The 23130-nt window shown below is 38.1% G+C and overlaps 1 protein-coding gene across 2 annotated transcripts in view; it reads left to right on the top strand.

Annotated features, from left to right (window-relative positions):
• Positions 1–23130, top strand: part of Mamdc2 (MAM domain containing 2) — a 152504-nt gene that overhangs the window by 114692 nt on the left and 14682 nt on the right. Inside the window, exons 10-11 of one of the 2 annotated variants that reach the window (XM_048332783.1) lie at positions 10801–10894; positions 12976–13128. In XM_048332783.1, the coding sequence (XP_048188740.1) occupies positions 10801–10894; positions 12976–13128 (247 nt within the window). The remainder of the gene's footprint in view (positions 1–10800; positions 10895–12975; positions 13129–23130) is intronic. The other variant, XM_048332791.1, reaches the window with a different exon arrangement.

Below are 23130 nucleotides of genomic sequence, written 5' to 3'. Positions count from 1 at the left end.
TCCATGCTCCGGTACAGTTTCTCCATCCTTGCCCGCTGCCTGGTGACTTCCTCCTCCAATACTCCTCCAAAGGGTTTCAGCAGCTGTGAGATACTTCTCATTGATCTTTCAGCAGGAACTATGCCTTGGAAAACTCCACCCTACTCTCACAGTCGTCCTAAGTTCCCTTCCTTTGGATCTTCTAAGTCATTGGTTTGGACTTGCTTGTTGGAATAAAATTTGTGTGGTTAAAAAAAAAAGCACTAGATTACAATATGAAAACTATAAAAACTTAGCTTTGAATCTTGTCTCTGATATTGACTATGTAAGTTAGAATGTCATATCATCTGTCTATGAAATAAGAACATTTATTAAGATGACTTCCAAGTCTCTCCTTGCTGTTATATTTTGGGGTATCTTGATGCCAGGAACTTTGTTCTTTTATTGTAGACTTTGTTTTGTTTTGTGGATATCTTCTTCTGTTATTTCTTCTATCTTCTTCCTCCTGCTCCTCCTCCTCCCTTTCCTCCTTCTCCTTTTTGCTCTTTTTTTTCTTTTTGGCAGTAATGGGGTTTGAACCCAACTGTTTTGGCTGGTGCTCTACTTTTTGGGCCACACCTCAACCCAGCTTTCAGTTGGTTATTCTTGGAGATGGTGTCTTGTAGAATTTTCTTTCTTGGCTCACCTTGAATCTCTATCCTCTGAATCTCAGCATCTTCAGAAGTTAGAATTACCAGTGTGATCCTAACTAGCTTCTTTCACTGTATCTTTATTTCTTCTTAGAAAAAATTTAGAAAAAGAGGAGTTGAAATTTAAGTCTATGTTTCAGATTTCCCGTTTTTAAATCTTAGTTTTAATTGTGCTCTTAAGCAATGACCATATGAACAATTGTAAAATACCTAGAGCCCTAAACTTTTGAAGGCAACACTTATGTTTCCTCAAACGAAAAGGCAGTTCTAGAACATCCTGGTAGCATTTAAAAATAGTGACAGTTTAATAGCAAGACATCTTGTTATTAAAGAGATCAAGGAACCAGAACAACCAAAACCAATGTGCAGCAAGATACATGAGAGGAGAGAAATTTCCCATCACATTTCCCAACTTTTGGGGGTTCTAAAGTGGTTATATTTTGGAAACAAGGAACTTTCATAAGCTCAGGCTAATGTCTCATTTTGATCCTTCTGTCTTGGCCTCCTGAATTCTAGGATTTACAGGCATGTGCCACCAAACCAGAAGATCAATTAATAAATTAAATACATATATTATAAGATATGTATGTTACATGTACATATATACTCATACACACATATATTACGTATATATGTGTATATAAGCATATTTATGTATACGTTTAAACATTACCCTGAAAATTTGAAGATGCAAGGAAATAAAATTTCTCATAAAATAGGTTCTGGTATGAAGGTAAATTGATGTAATATTTGATTATGATTTAACTACATTTATACATAATAAAGCCCAACTGTATATCCATTTTGGTACAGCAATTCTGATTTAGCCAAAAAAAAGTAATATGATAACTCACAAAGATGTATCTGGGGCTGGGAATATGGCCTAGTGGCAAGAGTGCTTGCCTCCTACACATGAAGCTCTCAGTTCGATTCCCCAGCACCACATATATGGAAAACGGCCAGAAGGGGCGCTGTGGCTCAGGTGGCAGAGTGCTAGCCTTGAGCGGGAAGAAGCCAGGGACAGTGCTCAGGCCCTGAGTCCAAGGCCCAGGACTGGCCAAAAAAAAAAAAAAAAAAAAAGATGTATCTGCTATTGTTCATCCCAGTAATGTTTATATACTGTTGAGAAATGAAATCTGTCAATTGTCTATTATTAGGGTTGATTAAGCAACCTGTGGCATAGCTTAAAAAGAGTTATAGTTATTTGGGCTTTTAACCCCCAGCTCTTTATCAGTACTTTGCCTTGGGAATCACTGAAGATTGGTTAACACTTGTCTTTATGTCTCAGACATGGGGCTAGAAGAGTCATTATTCATTCCTGTTTGGGTATTTCCCGGGAAGTGTTTTAAGTATCTGCTGTCTTCTCCTGAGAGGGGAGACATTCATCTGGAGCAGTGAGCCCTCAAGGGCCCAGACAAGGACCTAGATTCTTCCTTGTTTGCTTTTTATCAATTGTATTCTGGATCTGTTCTTATAGGTCTGACATTTGAAGGCCTTCCAAATGAGCCACAACAATAACTCTACATTATGATGCCTGCTCCATGTTATGTCAACTACATTTTCAGTGAATTACATTACATTACACTGATTTGGAAATTGTTTTTTCAGGGAGTACACTAAGGGAAGTGAACAAGAGATATGCTGCATTTTGTGTCCATCTAGCATTATGATGTTGAGTTGCTGTGGAAAGAGGAGAGATTATGACTAATTCCACATTAGCCAGTTTTCAATCAGCCAAGTTTACATGGACTTAGTATTCATTGCTGGGTTACTGATACAGGAATGTACTGTTACAATAATTTTCCTTCCCATCATATGGATTGCAAGGATGCTTTTCCAATAAAAGATGGATTAACAGGAGTGAAGCAAGAGTACAGCTAATGCAAGTTTTTAGGACATGAAAGCCTTCAGAAATGAAGAATCAAAAAAAATCAAGGAAAACTCTTCAAGCTTAGATCTGATGAAGTGGAAATATAATTGAATGAAAAAGAAATAAGTTTGCCAGGCACCCGTGGCTCAGATCTATAATCGTAGCTACTCAGGAGGTTGAGATCTGAGGATCACAGTTCAGTGCAGCAGTCTGTGAGGCTCTTATCTCCAATTAACTAACCCCACACACACACCACAAAAAAAAAAATCCAGATGTGGGGCTGTGGTTCAAATAGTGGAGTAATAGCCTTAAGCAAAAAGGCTCAGGGACCACACAGGTCTGAGTTCAAGCACCAGGACCAGAACAAAAAAGAAAAGAAAAGAAGATCTGACTTAATTGAGGCTAGGAGTAAGGTGGAGAGTAGTAAGGATTGTTTAGGTTCTTCTTGGCTTCTTGATTGTATAATCTCTTCTTTCCAGGTATGGAACAAGATCTCTTCTGGAATGGGAAAGTCTTGTGGTCATATAAATTATGACCAATTCCAAAATAGAAAGGCAAGGGAAGGTTAGAGGAATGTTTCTAGAGTTTCCAGTTGACTTTGAAAGAAAGGGGTTCAAAGAGGAGCAAGAGGCACAGGGTAAGAAAAAAAGAAAAGGATCAGAGACAGACTTTGTTTCCAAGGCCCTTCCAAAGCTTCTCAGTTCAAAGTACTCAGCATGCCAAGGCCCATTTTCTGAACCCAACCTTGAAAGTGCCCAATAGGTAGATATAGGCAAATGACAGGAAGCTGGCGGTTAACGCAAGTCCTTTGCTATTTACTTAAGAGTTTCAAGACCGTACCTTTCGGAGTCCTATTTTAAGATACTCCAAGCAAATAAAGGGGAAGAAATGAATGCAGAGGTGAAAAGGAAAGAGAGGGAAGCAAGGAAGGAAGGAAAGAGAAGCGAGGAAGAGCAGGGTGGTATAATAAAATATGCTCTATCGGGGATAAGGTTTCATGTCTGGGTGGGGAGCTTACTATTAGGTGAACTCTATCACAGGCTATACTTTTGCCTGGCCCTACAACCAATAGATCTATCTCAAACCTTGCCTCCCCTTACAACGTCTAAAATATTTTAAAAGAATTCACATGAGGCAGTGGTGGCTCATGCTTGTGACTTTACTAACTACTCAGGAAGCTGAGATCTGAGGATCACAGACCAAAGCCAGCCCAGGCAAGACAATCCATAAGACTTCAATTCACTACCAAAAGGTGGGAAGTAGAGTTGTGGCTCAAGTGGTAGAGCCTAGCCTTAAGCACCCAGGCCCTAAGTTCAAACCCCAGAACTTGCAAAAAAAAAAATAAATTTTAAAAATCAGATCTCTGAAACCAATAAATTCAGGGATTTTTGGATGTTTGCTACCCAAATGACAATAAAATAATGTGGTTGCTGGCCTGTATTCTGCTACAGTATCTCCTCTATCCCAGAACTAAAGACTTCCATGAGCCAGAAGACTTGCACTAGAGAAATCTGGAAGCTAGTCAGTCTTTGTTACTTGTCAAAACTAAAAGTTGAGTTGAATCAGATGAGTCTTTCAAAAAAGAAAAATTGAAACAGATGGTTAAGGGGGGAAAAGCATTGGTCAGCTAAAGATTTACTTAAAAACACATGGCCATTCTGCCTTTCAAAGGACATGCTGACTAAATTTAGCATGTGCAGGAGGCATGCTGTTATGATTTAGCACCTATTTCCCAAAATATAATCAGGTTCTAAGAATGCTAGAATCTCTCAGTTGTCTAGGTAATGGTCATCTTCTATATTTAGAGATGTGTGAAAATTCCATCCTTTCTGACAAATATTTTGATTTGGAAATTTTTGTATTGTTTTCCTTTTTGTTGTTGTAATTTTAACTTATTGCCAAATAGTTAAGTGAGTATAAGCATTTCATTCCACTTCTCCTGACCTTGTGTGGGTTAGTGTCTCAAGGCAGGACTCTGGAATTTATTTGACTGGATTATAGTAATTTTGTGAATAATTGTTCCATCAACGCTGCAGTTCCCACATCCAAATTTATCTGTGCAAATGATTTCAAGGGATTTTCAGCATCATCAGAAGAAAAGTTAAATTTAACCAAGAATCTAACCATTGTAAATAGTTGAGGTCTACCACTGTTAACAAGAACAGAACTAGAATTCTTTGAGGGGTGTGGGTAATTTATGGTTTTGTTGGTGTAGGATCAAAATATTTTAATCTAGAGATAGAAAGCTATTTATGGAAACTGAAATTCACATGCTAATTGTGAATTCAAATGGGACTGTTCTGTTGGTACAGTTGGTAGTGATGTAATCCAACAACCCACCTTTCTATGTCTATCAAGCAGGCCATGGAAACTACTTTAAAGGGCAGTGGAAAAGTAGTTAATTCAGGAAGGGTTTAGCAACTTAATACAAACAATCCTTTTTAACTGCACAACAAAGGCTTTATTTTATTTTATTCCACAGTTCCCTACAAAGCTTGGCCTCTGCCTTTCCCTTGCAAAATTCTATTGGTTGTAGTGGGTAAGGCTTAAACTCTCACACTTAAATGAAAAATTAGTAAATCAAATTCTCTTAAAAGCCAACCTGATGTGCTTTCAGAAAGTGAATTCCTGACAAAACTATCTTGCTAGCCTTTCTTTCCTCAGTGTTCTAGTGCTGGAGATTAAACCCAAGGCCTTGTGCATGCAAGCGTTGTCTCCCCAGCTCTCAATCCTAGACACTTTGACCAGGAGATTTTTCTGGAGTTTTACTAAGCTAAAGGAAATCTTGACTGCTTAATTAACAGTCTTGGGTTTGGATTTTGACTCAGTTCCACTCTTTACCTTCTCCTAAAAACAAAAACAAAAAATAGAAGAGAGTAATGATTATCCACTTTATGCAAAGCTTACCTTCTTTTTAAGTGCTACTGCTTTTCATTATGTTGTTTTTAGGGAGTGGATCATTATATATATTCTTGAAAGGAAGAAAGATAAAAACAGTCAATTCTATTGCTGTTTGACAATCATAGTTTTCAGAAACAGGATACTGGAAGCGTAAAGCCCTGATAATCTACAGGATGACTATTTGGTTTGAGTATTAGTTATGTGTCTTGCCTTCCTGTTCTGTTTTGTTTTCAGAGCTGAGGATCTTTTATTGAGTATTAGAATCACCACCTGGTGATGCTCTGAGGAAAAAAAAACTAAATTGAGTTGTCTGTGTGTTTCTGTATGTGTGTGTGTGTGTGTGTGTGAGAGAGAGAGAGAGAGAGAGACAGAGACAGAGACAGAGACAGAGACAGAGAGACAGAGAAACACAAAGAGAAAGTCCTGTTATTTGAACTCAGAACCTGGGCACTGCCTCTGAGGTTGTTTGCTCAAGGCTAGGAGTCTAGCCACTTGAGCCACAGCTCTACTTCTGGCTTTTGGGTGGTTAATTGTAGATAAGAGAGAGTCCCATAGTCTTTCTTCATGGGTCTGGCTTCCAACTATGATCCCGAGATCTCAGCATCCAGAGAAGCTAGTACTGCTGATGTGAGCCACCAGCACCTGGTTGAGTCCATTTTTAAAATGTTGAGACTGTCTTTTTCTGAGCAGGGAAAATAAACAGGTTGAAGTCAACAATGAGTCTGAAATGAAGCAACATCTCAATGTGCCTAGTACAGAGACTGCACATAACAAAAATGTGGTCAAGTACAGTTTTATAATCCACACAGCAGCTTATACTACTCTACAGCAATAATTTTCAGACAGAGATTATGACCATCAAGGGACATTTGATAAGTGTTTGGAGTTATTCTTGGTTCTCATGACTTGGGAATGATGCTGGCATCATATATATATATTTCTGTGAAAGGCCCACTATTATCAACAGAAGAAGCCAATAACTTAGAAACCAATGGAGGCAAAACATAGCTTTATTGGCAATGAGCTAGCTAGTTAAAGATGGCTTTCAATCTAACTCTCTGTTGCCAGGGGTCATAAGAATAAAAGCTTATTATGTGAGTTTTCTATAGAGTCTAGCCACAGTAATTAGCTTTCGTGGCATGGTTTTGATATTGTCCATAGGTCATGAAGTTTGCCTGTAAACATTAAGATAACTCGCTAGGTTGTGTGGTGGGTGCTGTTCTTCGATGTTTTCCATGTTCTTCTTTAGGCAAGGTTGACTTTATTGGTTAATTATTTGGGAAGTGAGGCTTAGAAGAGTGAGACAAAACAGAAACAGTGGAAAATAGACTTACTAGTGTTAAAAAAGAAATAACCTACACATCTTCTTCAGGTAGAGACCAGCAATGCTGAAGATCATCCTGCAGTGCCCAGAATATCCCACAAAAAGAATTATCTAGCTCCAAAATATCAGTAGTGATGAGGCTCAAATCCCATGTTGTGGATAGAAGAGCATGAACAATGTCTTTTTTTTTTTTTAGTATAATAAAGAATAAATTAAGCCGGGTGCTGGTGGCTCATGCTTATAATCCTAGCTACTCAGGAAGCTGAGATCTGAGGATTACAGCAGGAAGCCAGCCTGGGCAGGAAGGTCCATGAGACTCTTATCTCTCCAATAAACTACCAACAAATCTGCGAGTCAAAGTGTGGGACTCAAGTGGTAGAGCACTAGCCTTGAGCAAAAGAAGCTCAGGGACAGTGCCCCGACCCTGAGTTCAAGCTTCAGGACCAGAAAAGAAAAGTATAAGTAGTATTGTTCATTCTTACTTCACAAAAATTGCTTGTAAAAATATCAGTGAAGCTCTTCATTCACTGTTATTTTATGTTTCCAAAGTAAGGTTAGGTAGGTTTCCTCAACCATAAATATTTCCCATAAAATCAAAAATTTTATAAAGCATTATGAATACCCTAAGGACTAAAACCTTTAGTGCACTGAAACACACTGATTTACACAGATGCAATCTGCATAACTCATCTAACTTGATTTGCATAAAATCAGGAACATCTGTCTAAGCTACATCATTTTACTTGATCTGTCATCTTTTCTCCTTTAATAGGTATTAATACACATTCAAGCTGTCTAAATTTTATTCTACCCCACTGTTTAGAGTTATTCCACTATTTGAAATACTTTCTAGAATCACATAAATATTGTCTTTATAAAAATCTATAAGCAAACACACTTGGTTAACCCTCTCAAGAGTTTAGACTATGACTGATTCACTTCTTATCACATTGTATCACCTAGAGGAAAAGGTTTTAAATAGGTCAAGATGTTTCACTTTGGGGCTGGGGTTATAGCCTAGTGGCAAGATACACGAGGCCCTAGGTTCGATTCCCCAGCACCACATATACAGAAAACGGCCAGAAGCGGCGCTGTGGCTCAAGTGGCAGAGTGCTAGCCTTGAACGGGAAGAAGCCAGGGACAGTGCTCAGGCCCTGAGTCCAAGGCCCAGGACTGGCCAAAAAAAAAAAAAAAAAAAGATGTTTCACTTTGCTTTGTCCTTTCTGTCTTCACCAAGAAAAGACATCAGCTTACTTAGTCACTGAGTACCTGAACATAACCTTCCATCTCAAGTAGCCTACAAGATAAAAAAATGACAGCTCCCAGGTAACAACAGTCATGATCAACATTATCAGTCTTTAGGTGGGAAATTCAATGTGTTAGACCAGAGAAATAAAATCCTATTTCTTCTGTGCTTGGAAAACTGACAGATAACTGCCAAACAAAGCTGAGGTGTGAAAACATACTTTGAGTTTAATCAAATGACTGACTTTGGGAACTTCTGTCATGATGAACATGGGGTATGGCTCATATTCCAAGTGGGGAAATGGTGTGAAATAAAGAAGTCTTGTGTCTTGCTTCATTTAATTCATGGTGGCAGTTAACAAATTATTTGGGATGATCTAAAAGAGGAGCCAATGAGCTCTATCCAACAGACCTTTTGGTAATGAGTAAGTGTTGTATATCTACTATGTCCAATTCAGTCAGCAAGTAACTACAGGTAACTATAGTGTTAAGAATTTTGGAATGTAGCTGAATAAATTAATTTTGTATTTAAATAGACACATAATGGCCACCATAATCAATAATGCCAATCTATGGAAGTACAAAGTCATCATTCTACAATTTATAGATACATTGATCCTTTTTTCTTTTCTTCAAATAATGATGATATATTACAGACTTGTTTAGAAAACAGGAGAAAAATCTGTTTAGTAGAATTTTATTAGTAACATAGTATGCATTTGGTAAAATTCAAAGTATTTTCTATGTATTTTTGTTGAATTAGGTATGACTTTCATCTTCTGCTTAAAATAAAGTAGCATTTTTATTTAGCATGAAAGAATCTATTTCTTTTCTACTGAATAATATTTTTGAGCCATCGAATCTAATGTTGGCTATTTCTCCAAATCTTGTAGCAACGTTTATTTCTTCTCTTTTTGAAATTTTTGGATTGTTTCCTTTGTTTGCATGCTTGTTTGATTTCATGGCCATTATAAAATAGTGCTACAATAAACACTGAAATCCTGTTGATATTTCTCCTCTTCAGAATACATTATCATGCAAAGTGCTTGAGTTTTATGCAAGGAAAAATTTACATCCTTTCACGACCTCATTTTCATTTTGAAAGAGTTCTTTTGACTGTACTTATGGGGGAAAATGGACTTGAAAGCTGACAAAAGGAAAGAAAGGCGTGAGTTTTCTCTCTGCAACCCAATTAAATTGATAAATTTTGAGGCAGATTAATATTCCTTCCCATGTAACCATAAAAATGCTGATAAAATGTGATAACATTCAGGGCTGATGGCACAGACATTTAGCTTCCAAATGGAAAATAAGATCCTAGGCATAAACCCTGCCAGGAAAATATTACACATATAAAAATAATCCTTAGAATCTCTAAAAATGAAAAAATGGCAAAGACGAACAAAAAAACCCTCCAACTCTGTTTTGCTTTGTTCTTTTTAAATGTACAGAGTTGTACATTATCACATCTCCAAACCATCCCACTTGCAATTTAAAGTGATATAAATATAATACAAGTAAACCTTCACATATCACATGATTAGGAATTATTCTTAGAATCTTGACTTAAACATCTTACACTTTAGATGATGGTAAGTTGTTATATGATTTTTAAAAAAAATTCCTTTGAAACAAATCTTCCATGTTAATGCTCTGATCTATCAACACACAACCAGAACCTTACTGATAACACAAATAAATTAGTACCTAACATTTTGAATATTACAACTTGGAAGTGAAGTATCACCATTATTTATAAGTAGAGTTTTAGCTTTTGTTTGTGTCATTCCTTGTCTTCATTTGAATTGAGATTTGTGTTATGGAATAGAATGTAAGCATAAGCTCATATAGTAATTAGATATTAAGTTATACATGTGAAACCACCTTGGAAATTACAATAAGAGTAAGAATATAACTATTTTAAGCAGTGTTCTTTGGACAGCATGTGTATGAAAAGTAGCTTTTAAAATTGACCTAATGTGAAGAGATCCAGGTCTCTCTCTCTCTTTCTTTCTTTCTTTCTTTCTTTCTTTCTTTCTTTCTTTCTTTCTTTCTTTCTTTCTTTCTTTCTTTCTTTCTCACCTCCCCCTCTCTCTTCCTCTCTCTTTCACTTTCTCTCCCTCTCTCTTCCTCTCTTTTTCTCTCTCTCTCAAAATGAATTTAATAATTTACAGCATGGATTTGTTTTTCCCTTACATAACACAATAAAAATGTTTGGACCAATAAAGTAACTGCAGTCAGGGCTTTTATTAGTGAGACCAACTGGGGACATAGATCTTTGTCTTGGAAATGGAACATAAGTCTCCAGATGGCAAATTGCTGGTGCTTAGCTTACAATGTAAATACAGAACATTGCCAGAAAGTCATTTGAAAAAATAATCAATAGTGTTTGTACTAGAAATGCTTAAAAAATGGTTGGAAGACCATAAACTCACTATGCACTTGGACTATCTAGGGAATATATTTAAAACCTGATGGGCTTTTTTGTTGTTGTTTTCTATTACCCGTTAATTTCTTGCTTTCTTCACTCTTACTGTCAGTCATTTAAAGATGCCTCTGGTTTTTGCATTAGTATGCACAATATATCATGTGTGGTTGATTCTGCTTAAAATAGCATAATTCCAGGGTTATATGTCAATGGCAATCATTCTACATGCCACGGTGTCCTGATCTGCATTTGGGCCATGAAGAAGTGTCATGTTGCTTATGCTGGGCCATTGTGCTAAGGAAATCCCAGGTGATAAGACTTCATAACATAACGGAATCCATAACTTTATTCTTATGAATTGCAGGTGGTTTTCATGAGTCTATGCAAAAGTTTTTGGGACTGTGGATTTGTAGCCCTGGATGATATTACAATACAGTTGGGAAACTGCGGGCCTCCAGGTAAGAGGGAAATCTTTTCTGCTATCTTTTGGTCCTCTAAAGGACATCCAGTTATTCTAAGAAAGTCATATGTTTAATCTACACCCATTTATCCTTCGCTTTAGAAATGATGATTCCAAGCCAGGTGCCAGTGGCTCACGCCTGTAATCCTACCTACTCGGGAGGCTGAGATCTGAGGATTGAGGTTCAAAGCCAGCCCAGTCAGGAAAGTCTGTGAGACACTTACCGTTAATTAACTATCAGAAAACTGGAAGTGGTGCTGTGGCTCAAGTGGTAGAACACCAATCTTGGGCACAAAAAGCTGAGGGACAGTGCCCAGGCCCTGAGTTCATGCCCTATAACATAAAACACACACACACACACACACACACACACACACACACACACACACAGAGAGAGAGAGAGAGAGAGAGAGAGAGAGAGAGAGAGAGAGGAGAAATGATGACTCCAATGAATTGTGTGACTATAACTTAACCCTTTTATCTTCATATGTATAGGAAGTATGAACACACACATGAATATCAGACATAATGCATATATATTCTCTAACACAGAACCTGACAAAACAGTGTTTTAAAAGTAAATATCACTAGACACTGGTAGCTCATGGTTGTTATCCTAGCTTCTCAGGAGACTGAGATCTAAAGATTGTAGTTTGAAGCCAGCCTGGGAAGGAAAGATCCATGAGAATCTCATCTCCAATTAACTACCAAAATGCTAGAAGTACAGCTGGGGCTCAAGTAGTAGCACACCAGCCTTGAGCAAAACAGCTCAGTGATAGAGCCCAGGCCCTGAGTTCAAGCCCCAGGACCAGTCAGGGGAAAAACGTTTGCTAAGAATCTGGATGTAGAAAGATGAACTGAAGTTCAGCCAAAAGAAGAGTCTTCAGTAGGTTGGGAGGCAGCACTTACTTCAGTAATCATAATTATTAAAGTTATTAAAGATAGCATTGAAAGATGAATAGTTGTCTTTGAAAATAGAAAATAAGGCTCTTGTTGATAAATGATTTGTGTGTGTGTGTGTGTGTGTGTGTGTGTGTGTGTGTCTAGGGCTTGTACTCAGGGCTCAGGCACAGTCTTTGAGCTTCATTTGCTCTTTGCTAGCACTTGAGCCACAGAGCTATTTCCAGCTTTTTCTGTTTATTTGGTACTGAGGAATTGAACCCAGGTCTTCATAAATGCTAGGCAAGCACTCTACAACTAAGCCACATTCCCAGCCATAGCAATTGTTAATATATGTTTTACAAATAATTACTGAGAACTTGTTCTGAATACTTTTCTTATATAATCTTATTTAATCCTTACAAACTAATGAAATGGGTACCATTACTATTACTATTCCCATGTTACAGATAGAAATAACAGGCCCAGAAAAATTTAAGTCATTTGAATAACACATCTCTGTGTACACAAGTACATTTAGTTCCCTCTTGTGTCTTGTCCTTGAAAGCAGCTGCAGCTGGGCATTGGTGGCTAATTTCTGTAATACTAGCTACTCAAGAGGCTAAGACCTGAGGATTGCAGTTCAAAGCCAGCTGGGTAAAACCAGAAGTAGTGCTGTGGCTCAAAGAGGCAGAACGGCCTTGAGCAAAAAATACTCAGGCATAGTCCCCAGGCCCTGATTTCAAGCCCCATGACCAAAACAAAACAAAAACAATGAGAAAGCAGCTGCAAAGTTATTCTTCATTCTCCACGGATTTGTGAAGAAAGCTCCTGCATTATGCGATTTTATTATTGTTTCAGATTTTCATAAAGGAAAGCTACCTCCAATTTTCAGAGTTTTTAAGCTGGTACACACAAATAAATTCACAAGTTAGGGAAAGCATTTTTTTCTCAAGGCATTGGCCTGATTTAGCTTTGTGATGATTCTCTGCCTCCTGGACAGGCCCTCTGGTGGGGTACAGACTGTAACTGGAGACAAGTACCTTGGTGTAGGTGGGCCTCCAGTGGAGGCCTGCCTCTCCATATGTATGACATATGGCCAGACACCTCTGAGAAAGGCAGAATGGGCTGCTGGGAACCATGAGATGCATATTCATTGAAAATGTCTCAGCAATTGCAACACCTGCTGTTTCCTTGCAGAAAGACTTCCACCTCCACCAGGAGAGTGTACCTTCGATCAAGATGAATGTGCATTTACACAGGAGAAAAGGCATCCAAGCAGCTGGCACAGGAGAAGAGGCGAAACTCCCACCTCCTACACAGGACCCAAGGGAGATCATACTACTGGGGTAGGTGAGTTAAGCCATGTGGTGGTGTTTCCTAAGGAAACCTTCTAACTAGGGGTCATTACTGCATTTTGAAATAAGCAAATATGTCTTGTGTCTAGAGTGAACTACATATGGATGTCCAGTTATGATTCTACACACAAAGAATTCAGCAGCCTTATTGAAAGTTATTCTTTCAGTTTTTAGATAGGTGTATTATTTTCTGTTTATTGCTTATGTATATTATCAGGATATAAGGGGGTTTAGAAAGATAATCAAAATATTTAGATAAACAAGAGAGTCTAGGTACCAGTGTCTCATGCCTATAATCCTAGCTATTCAGAAGGCAGAGATCTGAGGTTTGCAAGTTTGGAGCCAGCCCAGGCAGGAAAGTACATGAAACTCTTATTTTTAATTAATCACCAAAACGTCAGAAGTGGAGCTATGGCTCAAGTGGTAGAGTTCTAGCCTTGAGAGATTTAAAAAAAAATCAGAGAAAATGCTCAGGTCCTGAGTTTAAGCCCCATGATGGGCACATGGAAAAGAAGGAAAAGAAAAGAGAAAGGGAGACAGGGAAGAAAGGAGAAAGGAAGGAGGAAAGAGAGGGAAAAAGGAAGGAATGAGGGAGGAAGGGAGGGAAGGAGGGAGGGAGGGAGGGAGGGAGGGAGGAAGGAAGGAAGGAAGGAAGGAAGGAAGGAAGGAAGGAAGGAAGGAAGGAAGGAAGGAAGGAAGGAAAGTTGGGATGAAATGATCATTGAAAGTAGAACCAAGGCTGAGGCTTAGTACATAAAATGTATGGGCAGATGGGAAGAATATGTATCAGTTTGATTCTAAGATTTCTGGAGTTGGAATAAAAATAGAAAATTTATTTGTGAAAAACAATTCATAGTCACCTTAGGGTCAAAACAGAAGGAGCTGTCCACTCCAATTATTGGGAATAAGAAGAATAATTTTCCAACAGAAAATGTATAAATTACTTTCAGCATTAAATAAAGAATTATAAGGGAGCTCCCAGAACCTCTGAGGCTTTATCTGCAAAGATACCCGGAAGTTAAGATGATAAATAGAAAGACTATATATGTTAGGACTATTTTGATAGCTTGTAACAGAAAATAGAATTCAAACTGAGTTAAGTGGAAAGAAATCTATTATTGGACTTTGGAACAGAAAAAGGACAGCATGGAGCTAGATGTAGTGGCTCATGCCTGGAATACCAGCTACTTGGAAGGGGAGGTATGAGGTCAGGCTACACAGAAGTTAGCAAGATTCCATCTCTTCCAACAAGTCAAGCATGGTTATGTATGCCTGTGCTTCCAGCTATAAGGGGAGTACAGGTAGGAGGCTCATGGTCTGAAGTTGACCCTGGGCAAACACATAAGACCTTATCTGAAAACTAACTCAAAAGCAAAAGGGAGGGCTGGGGGTATGGCCTAGTGGCAAGAGTGCTCCTCTCCTATACATGAGGCCCTGGGTTCAATTCCCCAGCACCACATATACAGAAAACGGCCAGAAGTGGCGCTGTGGCTCAAGTGGCAGAGTGCTAGCCTTGAGCAAAAAGAAGCCAGGGACAGTGCTGAGGCCCTGAGTCCAAGCCCCAGGACTGGCCAAAAAAAAGGGATGGGAACATGGCTCAAGTGATAGAGTACTTAGCTAGATAGTTCAAGACTCTGAGTTCAAATCCCAGTGCTGCCAAAAGGAAAGGGACTAAGGGAATAAAAACAACACTTATGAAGCAATTTTTCTCGCTTTACCTCTCTGTGCTTGCATTTCTGAATTGACTTCAATCATAGACAGATCTCCTATTACGGTAGGAAGGTACAATAGTAGCTATGTCCCATAGACTTTTGATACTGAATCAGAATAAAGAAATAATTCCAACAAAAATATCACAATTGATTTTTATTGGCTCAGATTGGCAATGTTTTGAGGCAGGATACTATACAACTCACTGTAAATTCCCACAAGAGTTAACATTACATCTTCTGTATAATAGACATGTGAAAATGTCTATGGGGTGAATAAATGAATTAATGAATCTATAAACTTTTGCTAGCACATGTAAGAGTAATTATTTATGTAGCAATATATAAAGTGAGATTGTGGGAAGGAATCGTTTTATTTCAAGAGCAGTAGAGAAAAGTTGATACTAAGTTTTAGCTAGAGTCCGTTGGAATTTGGATGCAATATATATGTGTATTTTTTCTGGGAAAATATCAATAGTAACTAACTAGGTTAATAACAATAAGAGGCACTTCAATGAGTAGCATGAAAGACAGCCATGGTGTAGAAGTTTAATAAGTACAAGTGAGAATTTAGAATACAAAGCTCATGCAATGCTTTAGATATGAAAGACAGGAAGAGCAACAGTGGTGAGCAGTGGAAGGAAGGAACCTTAGAGAGGGGAAGAAGTCTGTTGCAAGCCAACATTGCAACAGACCTGGAGACTTTGAACTTAAAATACCCTAAAGTTCCTGAATTTCTGACTTTGAGGACTTTAGGAGACTTTGAGAATGTCATTTATAACCTGTAAGTTTCTGTGTTGTTATCCAGGAAATGAGAAAACTACTTAACCTACTCACTTGTCTTCAGAGAGTGTCTACATTCAGGATGTCTGTAAGATTGTTCTCTAGCTTTTTTGCCTCACCAGTGACTGTGCTCATACGTGGCCTTTCCTCTGTGCCAGTGTATCCTTGATGTCTCTCTTCATATGACACTCACCACATTGAATTAGATCCCACCTTACTAACCCCACTTTAACTTCATTAACTCTTTAAATGCCCTATCTCCAAATATAGTTGTATTCTGAAGTACTAAAGTTAGGACTTCAACATACATAATTTGGAGAGACATATGTCACCCCATAACACAGTTCTTCCCAGAGATTAGTGCAAAGCACTGCACATTGAAAGTAGACTCTTAATGGACTGACCACCCAGCCCTTGTCTTCTTCTTGTGTCCTTATGATAAATTGACTTTATGGACTTGGATTGTTCGACTCGTAGTCTGTTCTACTTCCTTCTCATCCACAAACTCTAACAATAATGTATTGCCATAGATATTAAATTACTCAGAATTCTACTCCTTTACTTAGATTATTTTGGGATTATGAAAGCATATGTTAGCTAGCTTGGTGTGGCTTTGTTTAAAGAAAATAATGTACTTTGTTTGCTTTGTCTCTTTGAAAAACTTGAGGATATTTCAGCTGACTGGGGTAAAACTTCACAGCAAAAATTAAATACAAAACCTTCCTAACGTGCTCAATATTTATTCTGAGGCAGTATTTGGTGCATTAGATGAAACTCTCTGGTACACAACACAGAATGCTGATTTTTAAGTAAATGATTTCTGTGGTCGTCATCTTCATTCTTCATTTCACTGGTTTTAATACAGAGTCCCAAAAGCTTCTTGAGAAACCTTTCAGTTTCTAAGTACATAAAGTCTTTTACAAGTTATAAATTCTTTATTCCTAGGTGCAACACCACAAATGAAAAAACAAATTTTGCTATTCTGAACCCAAGATACCCTCAGGTGTAAGGCACTGGGTTGGAAATGTTTTGGTTTTGCTCTTTTTTTTTTTTTATCATTTGTGAGGTTTGAACTCAAGGTCTGGGCACTGTCCCTGAGCTCTTTCTTGCTCAAGGCTAGCACTTTACAACTTTGAGCCACAGCGCCACTTCCATATTTCTAGTGATTAATTGGAGATAAGTGTCTCAAGGCAGGGCTGGGACTATGGCCTAGCAGCAACAGTGCATGCCTAGTATACAGGAAGCCCTGGGTTTGATTTCCCAGCACTACTATATATAAAAGGCCAGAAGTGGTGCTGTGGCTCAAGTGGCAGAGTGCAAGACTTGAGCAAAAAAAAAAAGAAGAAGAAGAAGAAGAAGAAGAAGAAGAAGAAGAAGAAGAAGAAGAAGAAGAAGAAGAAGAAGAAGAAGCCAGAGACAGTGCTCAGGCCCTGAGCCCAAGGCCCAGAACTGGCAAAAAAAAAAAAAAAGTAAAAAAAAGGGGCTGGGAATATGGCCTAGTGGCAAGAGTGCTTGACTCCCATACATGAAGCCCTGGGCTCCATTCCCCAGCACCACAAATATAGAAAATGGCCTGAAGTGGTGCTGTGACTCAAGTGGCAGAGTGCTAGTTTTGAGCAAAAAGAAGCCAGGGACAGTGTTCAGGCCCTGAGCCCAAGGCCCAGGACTAGCAAAAAATAAATTAATTAATTTAATTTTTTTAAAAAGGAGCCAGGAACAGTGCTCAGGCCCTGAGTTCAAGCCCCAGGGCTGACTAAATAAATAAATAAATAAATAAATAAATAAAATTATTTTTTAAAAAAAGAGTCTCAACGCCTTTCCTGACCAGGCTTTGAACCATGATCCTCAGATCTCAGCCTCTGGAGTAACTAGAATTATATGCATGAGCCACCAGCACCTGGCATTGTATTTTTTGTTCTTAAAATTACTTTAGTAGCCATTGAACTGGGAGATATAATAAGAGTAGCAAAAATACATTGAATATTTTGCCCAGCAGGCACTGTTTGGGGAATCTTTCTTTTATATCCTTACCACTACCTGGTCCCCACTGGGGAAGTTCAGAGAAGTGAAGTGCCCTGCCCTCATTACAAAGTAGCAACTGATAAAGGAGAGCCTGAGCTTCATTATAGTGTGCTTGTCTATAATGGCCACATTTTTTTCCATGCTACTTCATCACAGTCCCCAAGCCGACATGGTACTCAGAGATCACACATAACAGAATGACTATGGTAGCTGAGGTGAAAGCATCTTCAACTTTCACATGGAAATATAAACTCACTACAAACATATTTCACACCAAAAGAGGGAATTGTCTTATCTTAAAAAGGTTATGTTTATAGCAATGGTATTCATGAGTATCATTAAAAATTCATCTGGCAGAAAGAAGCTATATTTTTAAGCTAGCTCCAGTATCTGTATACCAATAGTGTAAGTTCAAGTCTAGGAATACATCTTATGCACCTATTGTATAACCTCAACCAATAGAGAAGTGGTTTCCTCTTGTCCTACTATCTAATAGGGTGAGCTATATGAAGCTGCTATATTGGCTTCCAGATCACAAGGTCACAAGGGCTACCCATTCAAAGACACATTTTTAATACAACTTTTACTTGTTAAAGATAACAGTTTCAGAGAGAAGCTACATGTATATAGTATCAAATGTCTTAAAACTAGGAATGGTCACTAATAGTAGAGTCCTTGGACCTCTAAAATTTTGATTCATTACATATTTCCTGAGTACTTGATATACATTATACACCAAATAAGGCACAAAGGTTGCAGAATTGTAACCAGCAAAATGATGAAGATTAAGCTCTAGAGATGGTGAAACTCTGCTGAAAGGCAGCGCTTGCTGTCATTGGGAGTGTGTTGAAGGATGAATTGGAGTTTGTCAGAAATGGAATGAGGAAGCATTTCAGGATGAGGGAACAGCAGGTGTGAGGCACAAAGCCATTAAACAACAGGGCAATTTTCCAGAACTGTAAGTCATTATGCTTGGTTGGCATGCAGAATAATGTCAACCAGTATTCCCAAGACAGTAGACTTGGATGCATGTAGTATGTTGGAGATATTCCAAGGAGCAGGTGTGTGGGGCAAAGGCCTTACAACAAAGACTAGGAAGATATCTGATACGAGGACTCGTCATTGATGTGGCCATAGCTGTATCTAACCAGTTGCTTACTCATGTGAGAAAATCTCAGAAACCATGTGGGTCTCAGAACCATAAATTGGGAGGAGAAAGGGAGAAGTATTTATCCAAAGGTTCCTCTCTCTCTCACTGCCCAGAGATATATACCCATCACCATTGTCCACACTCTTCCTTGATTTCCAGGTTGTATTCACATAGGTGTAGACTGATTGTCTAGAGATTCAAGCCAGGGATGACTTGTGAAGGCTTGACACAAAAGTCAAGAAGCAATAGGCGCTTGGCTTGAACCCAAAATAAGGCATCTATCAAGTTGCTTCTGAGTCAGTTCTATCTTTCCACTTCCTATGCTCAAAGCCTGTCAGTCTACACTTGGAAGAACACATGCAGGGAGGAGAGCAAGAGGGAGAGAGAGGAGAGGCATACAAAGCTGCTTCAGAGACAATTGCATTAGATAGTCAGTCAATATGCCTCCATTAAATAAAAAAGAAAAGCTCAGAAAAGCCAAGCTATAAATATGTCAGGTGTGTGTGTGTGTGTGTGTGTGTGTGTGTGTGTGTGTGTGTGTGTGTGAATCAATATATCATCTCAGGTTAAACAAAAACAAGCCCTGGGAAGAGAGCTCTTCAGTTTGCTGCCACACAGGTCAAATAATGCCAATTATCCAGGAATGGAACTTTCAGGAAGTTTTACACCATTTTTCCTCTTCCAGGTGCTTCTGGGCTAATGTTTCTTATAGCTGCCTTAGTTATAGAGCTTGAGGTTTTCAATTCTGTCACAGAGGAGAGGTAGGACAGGACTAGCACAAGTGAAAAGGTCATTCTGCTTAGCAAGATTCAATCTGCTTTCTTAATCAGGCACTGTTGGACTGCTGCAAGCCTTTAGCTAATTCCCAGAGTTCTCAAAGAGTTGATTTTGACCTTTTCCTTTTTATTTGGCCAGCATTCTCATTGCTTTACAGAGATTCTGATTTTCAGAGTTTGTAACTCCATCATGCTGAAAGCTCCCTTCATTGCCCCTAATTGTTTTTTTTAACAGATTTGAGATTTTTAATTCTTCACTTTATCTGTCTTCTTGAACATATATATATATATAATCTATATGATATGATTATAGAGAGTGCATAGATGTAGTGTGTATATTTGTGTGTATACATACATACATATATACATACATACATGCAGTGCTGGGATTGAACCCATGACCACACAGACACAGACACACACACACACACACACACACACACACACACACACACACACACACACACACACACACTGGGAAAATGGCCTACTTCTGTTCCTATACTCCCAACCCTCAACTATATTACTAAATACTGATATTATTAAATTATTAATCAGTAATTTTACAGTCCTGAGTGATCACTGCACATATGGATCACTTGTTTTCCCTACACCTATTTCTTAAAATGTCTGATAAATTTGGCTGAATATTACACAGTGTGATTGAAAAGGTAGGGAACCCTTCAGTGATGGTGTTTTCCCCCCAAAGAGGCTTCAACCAATTCTCAAGTAGACTTCTAGAGAACTCACCAACCTGACACAGGGTTGTGCTTCTTGTTTCTATGTCTATCACTGGTTTTCCAAGAATGCACTCTGGAACTTAATTAGGGGCTGATATTTATCATATGTCCTCGATGGAAAAATTTTTATCTCTTAAGTTGGATAGATTACTGGAAACTCCAATTTGATTTGCATGTAACCTCTTGCTGCTTCTCCTCTTGAAGTTGAGAGTTCGACAAATGCCTTGAGAAGATTGGCTTTCTTTTCTGCCCCAGAACTGGCACCAAAACAAAGGGGTGGGGGTGACAAGAGGAAGAAAAAACAATATACAGCCTTTGGCTTTAGACTACCTGACAGACTATGTCATTGTCTGTGTCTTCCCTTTTGTGACTCTCCATCTTGAGTAATAATATTGGAGACAATTGTGTCGAAGAAAAAAATTCAATGATGCTTATTACATTGTAGCAAAGCAGGCTTTATTCAAGTCCATTATGACAGGTATTAGGACCAATGCAATGTGATTTTGCAGTGGAAGGGACAGCAATTTCTCCCCCTCCCGCTCAACTTTGAATACGGCAAGTGGGAATTTAAAAGAAGGAGAAAAGGGGGAGAAGGATGGGGAGGGGTGACATTGATTGAGATGCATTGTACTCAAAAACAGACTTGCTGAATGAAGCACCTTTGTATATAATTTTTAACTTATATAATAAATAAAGCCAAGTGACTGTCTGGAAGTCAGTGCACAGAAAATTACAAAGATAACATCAGTAGTAGAGATTCTGGTAGAACTCACCTAAGTGGATTCTTTAAAATTTCTTTGCTTTGTTTTGCTTCCCTTTTGCTTTTCAGAATCCAGCCTAGAGTATTTGCTTAGCAAATACTCTACCATTGAGCCAAATGTAACACTGCTTCGATTAATGTTATTGAAATTTCCCTTTCAACAGGGAAGATATTTTGAAACAATAAAAAAGTTTAATTTACTTAACAAACACAATAATTCAGAGTTTTAAGATGCTGGAGGTACAGAGAGTATTATAGACCAACTAAAGCAGCAAATACATTTTAAATGTTGCTTAAATGAATTCAAGAGAGTTTTTGATTATCTTTTAGGTTTCTAAGGCAGTAACAGTACAATTGCTAGTGATTAAGTATACAGTCTAAGCAACAATAGAATTATATCCAAAAAAGAAAGGTCTCTAATTGTCAATATTGCTATTTGTTATGTTTAGACCTAACTTCTGTGTCTCCTTTTCAAATAGAAGCAACAAAATAATGCCAGGATATAAAAATGGCAGCCCTTCTGTTCTATATGTTTGGAAAATGCTAGACTCAAACTCTCGATCAGCCCAGTATCTTGCCTTGATGAATACAGGGCATTCATTTGGGTCTGGTGGACACAAGGTCCTTTCAAATTGATCTCTTATAGGCTTGATATACTTGTAGATACACTTGCAGGATATACTTGTACACTTGAACCTTACCTTTTCCCTTTGCATCCTTAAAGTCTATCCATCTACCCTTAGAAGAACACATATATAGGGAGAAAAAAAGAAAGAGGCATATAAAAGTGTTTTTTTACAGACAACTACATTTATATGGTCAGTAACTATAGATCCAGTGTAGATGCCCAGAAAGGCAATACTAAAAACATGCCATATTATTGAGTGTATCAGAATGAATACATTAGCATATGTAGTAATTCCAGACTTATGACTTATGACTTATGTGGGGCAGTGCAGATAAACTTTTCCAAATCTGAGTGTGTCACATGATATAGTCTAATGAGGCAACCAACCAATAAACAGCAATCAGCTTCTTTCTCTTGTCATCATGGAACCTGGAGCATGGGTATATAACCTCTCTGAGCCTCAGTTTCTTCATATGCAAAACCATTAGTGCCCTGTTAATCTCTTAGTGTTGCTGTGATTACTAACTTAAATTCTGTGAAAAGATTTGACATAAACTTCACTGAAATGGTGTTGTTTTGTTTTTGTTTTTTTGTTTTGTTTTGGTTTGGTTTTTTGTTGTTGTTGTTTTTTTTTTGCCAGTCCTGGGAGGGGCTTGGACTCAGAGCCTGAGCACTGTCCCTGGCTTCTTTTTGCTCAAGGTTAGCACTCTATCACTTGAGCCACAGCACCACTTCTGGCTTTTTCTGTCTATGTGGTGCTGAGGAATTGAACCCAGGGCTTCATGCATGCAAGGCAAGCACTCTACCGCTAAGCCATATTCCCAGCCCTTGAAATGGTGTTATTATTCTTATAATCAATGAATATTTTATGAAATTTTATGTTTATCTTTTTCATACTTTCCTGTACTCATTGTTTTATGTCGCTTGTATTTCTATGAAATAGAAAATCAGACCCTATAACTACTGGTAAAATTTACTTAGTAGAAACCAAGAGTTTTAATAGAAACATTGAGCCAATATGTCCCAAATTGTGTTATATTCACCACAAGGTAGTTCAAGTGATAAAAGCATGGCTATTTTTAAATTTGACAGTAATATGCATGAATAAGAAAAACATGTAGGCAGCACATCACAACCATTTATATCCAGTTTTCTGCTTTCATGTTAATATGGTTAATATGAAGTTCTTCCTTAGGTAAATATATTTTAACATAAACTATTAGAGGAGAAACATTAAACATAGGTATTACATAAAGTAGACAAAAATATGAATGCAGTATTTGTGTAACTGAAGCTTGGGAAACACAGAACAAGTCATTCTACTAGAAAAACATAAAAGTTACCCCTCCCCCTTCAAAAATATTATAGACATATCATTTGACTCCTATTAATAGAATAAGGCATTTGTGACCAGTGGAGAGTGAGTTGC

This window comes from Perognathus longimembris, chromosome 1, assembly GCF_023159225.1.
Source record: "Perognathus longimembris pacificus isolate PPM17 chromosome 1, ASM2315922v1, whole genome shotgun sequence".
In the NCBI taxonomy this organism is placed as follows: Eukaryota; Metazoa; Chordata; class Mammalia; order Rodentia; family Heteromyidae; genus Perognathus; species Perognathus longimembris.
Note: the sequence above shows the minus strand (reverse complement) of the source record. Positions and strands in the feature narration are given on the sequence as shown.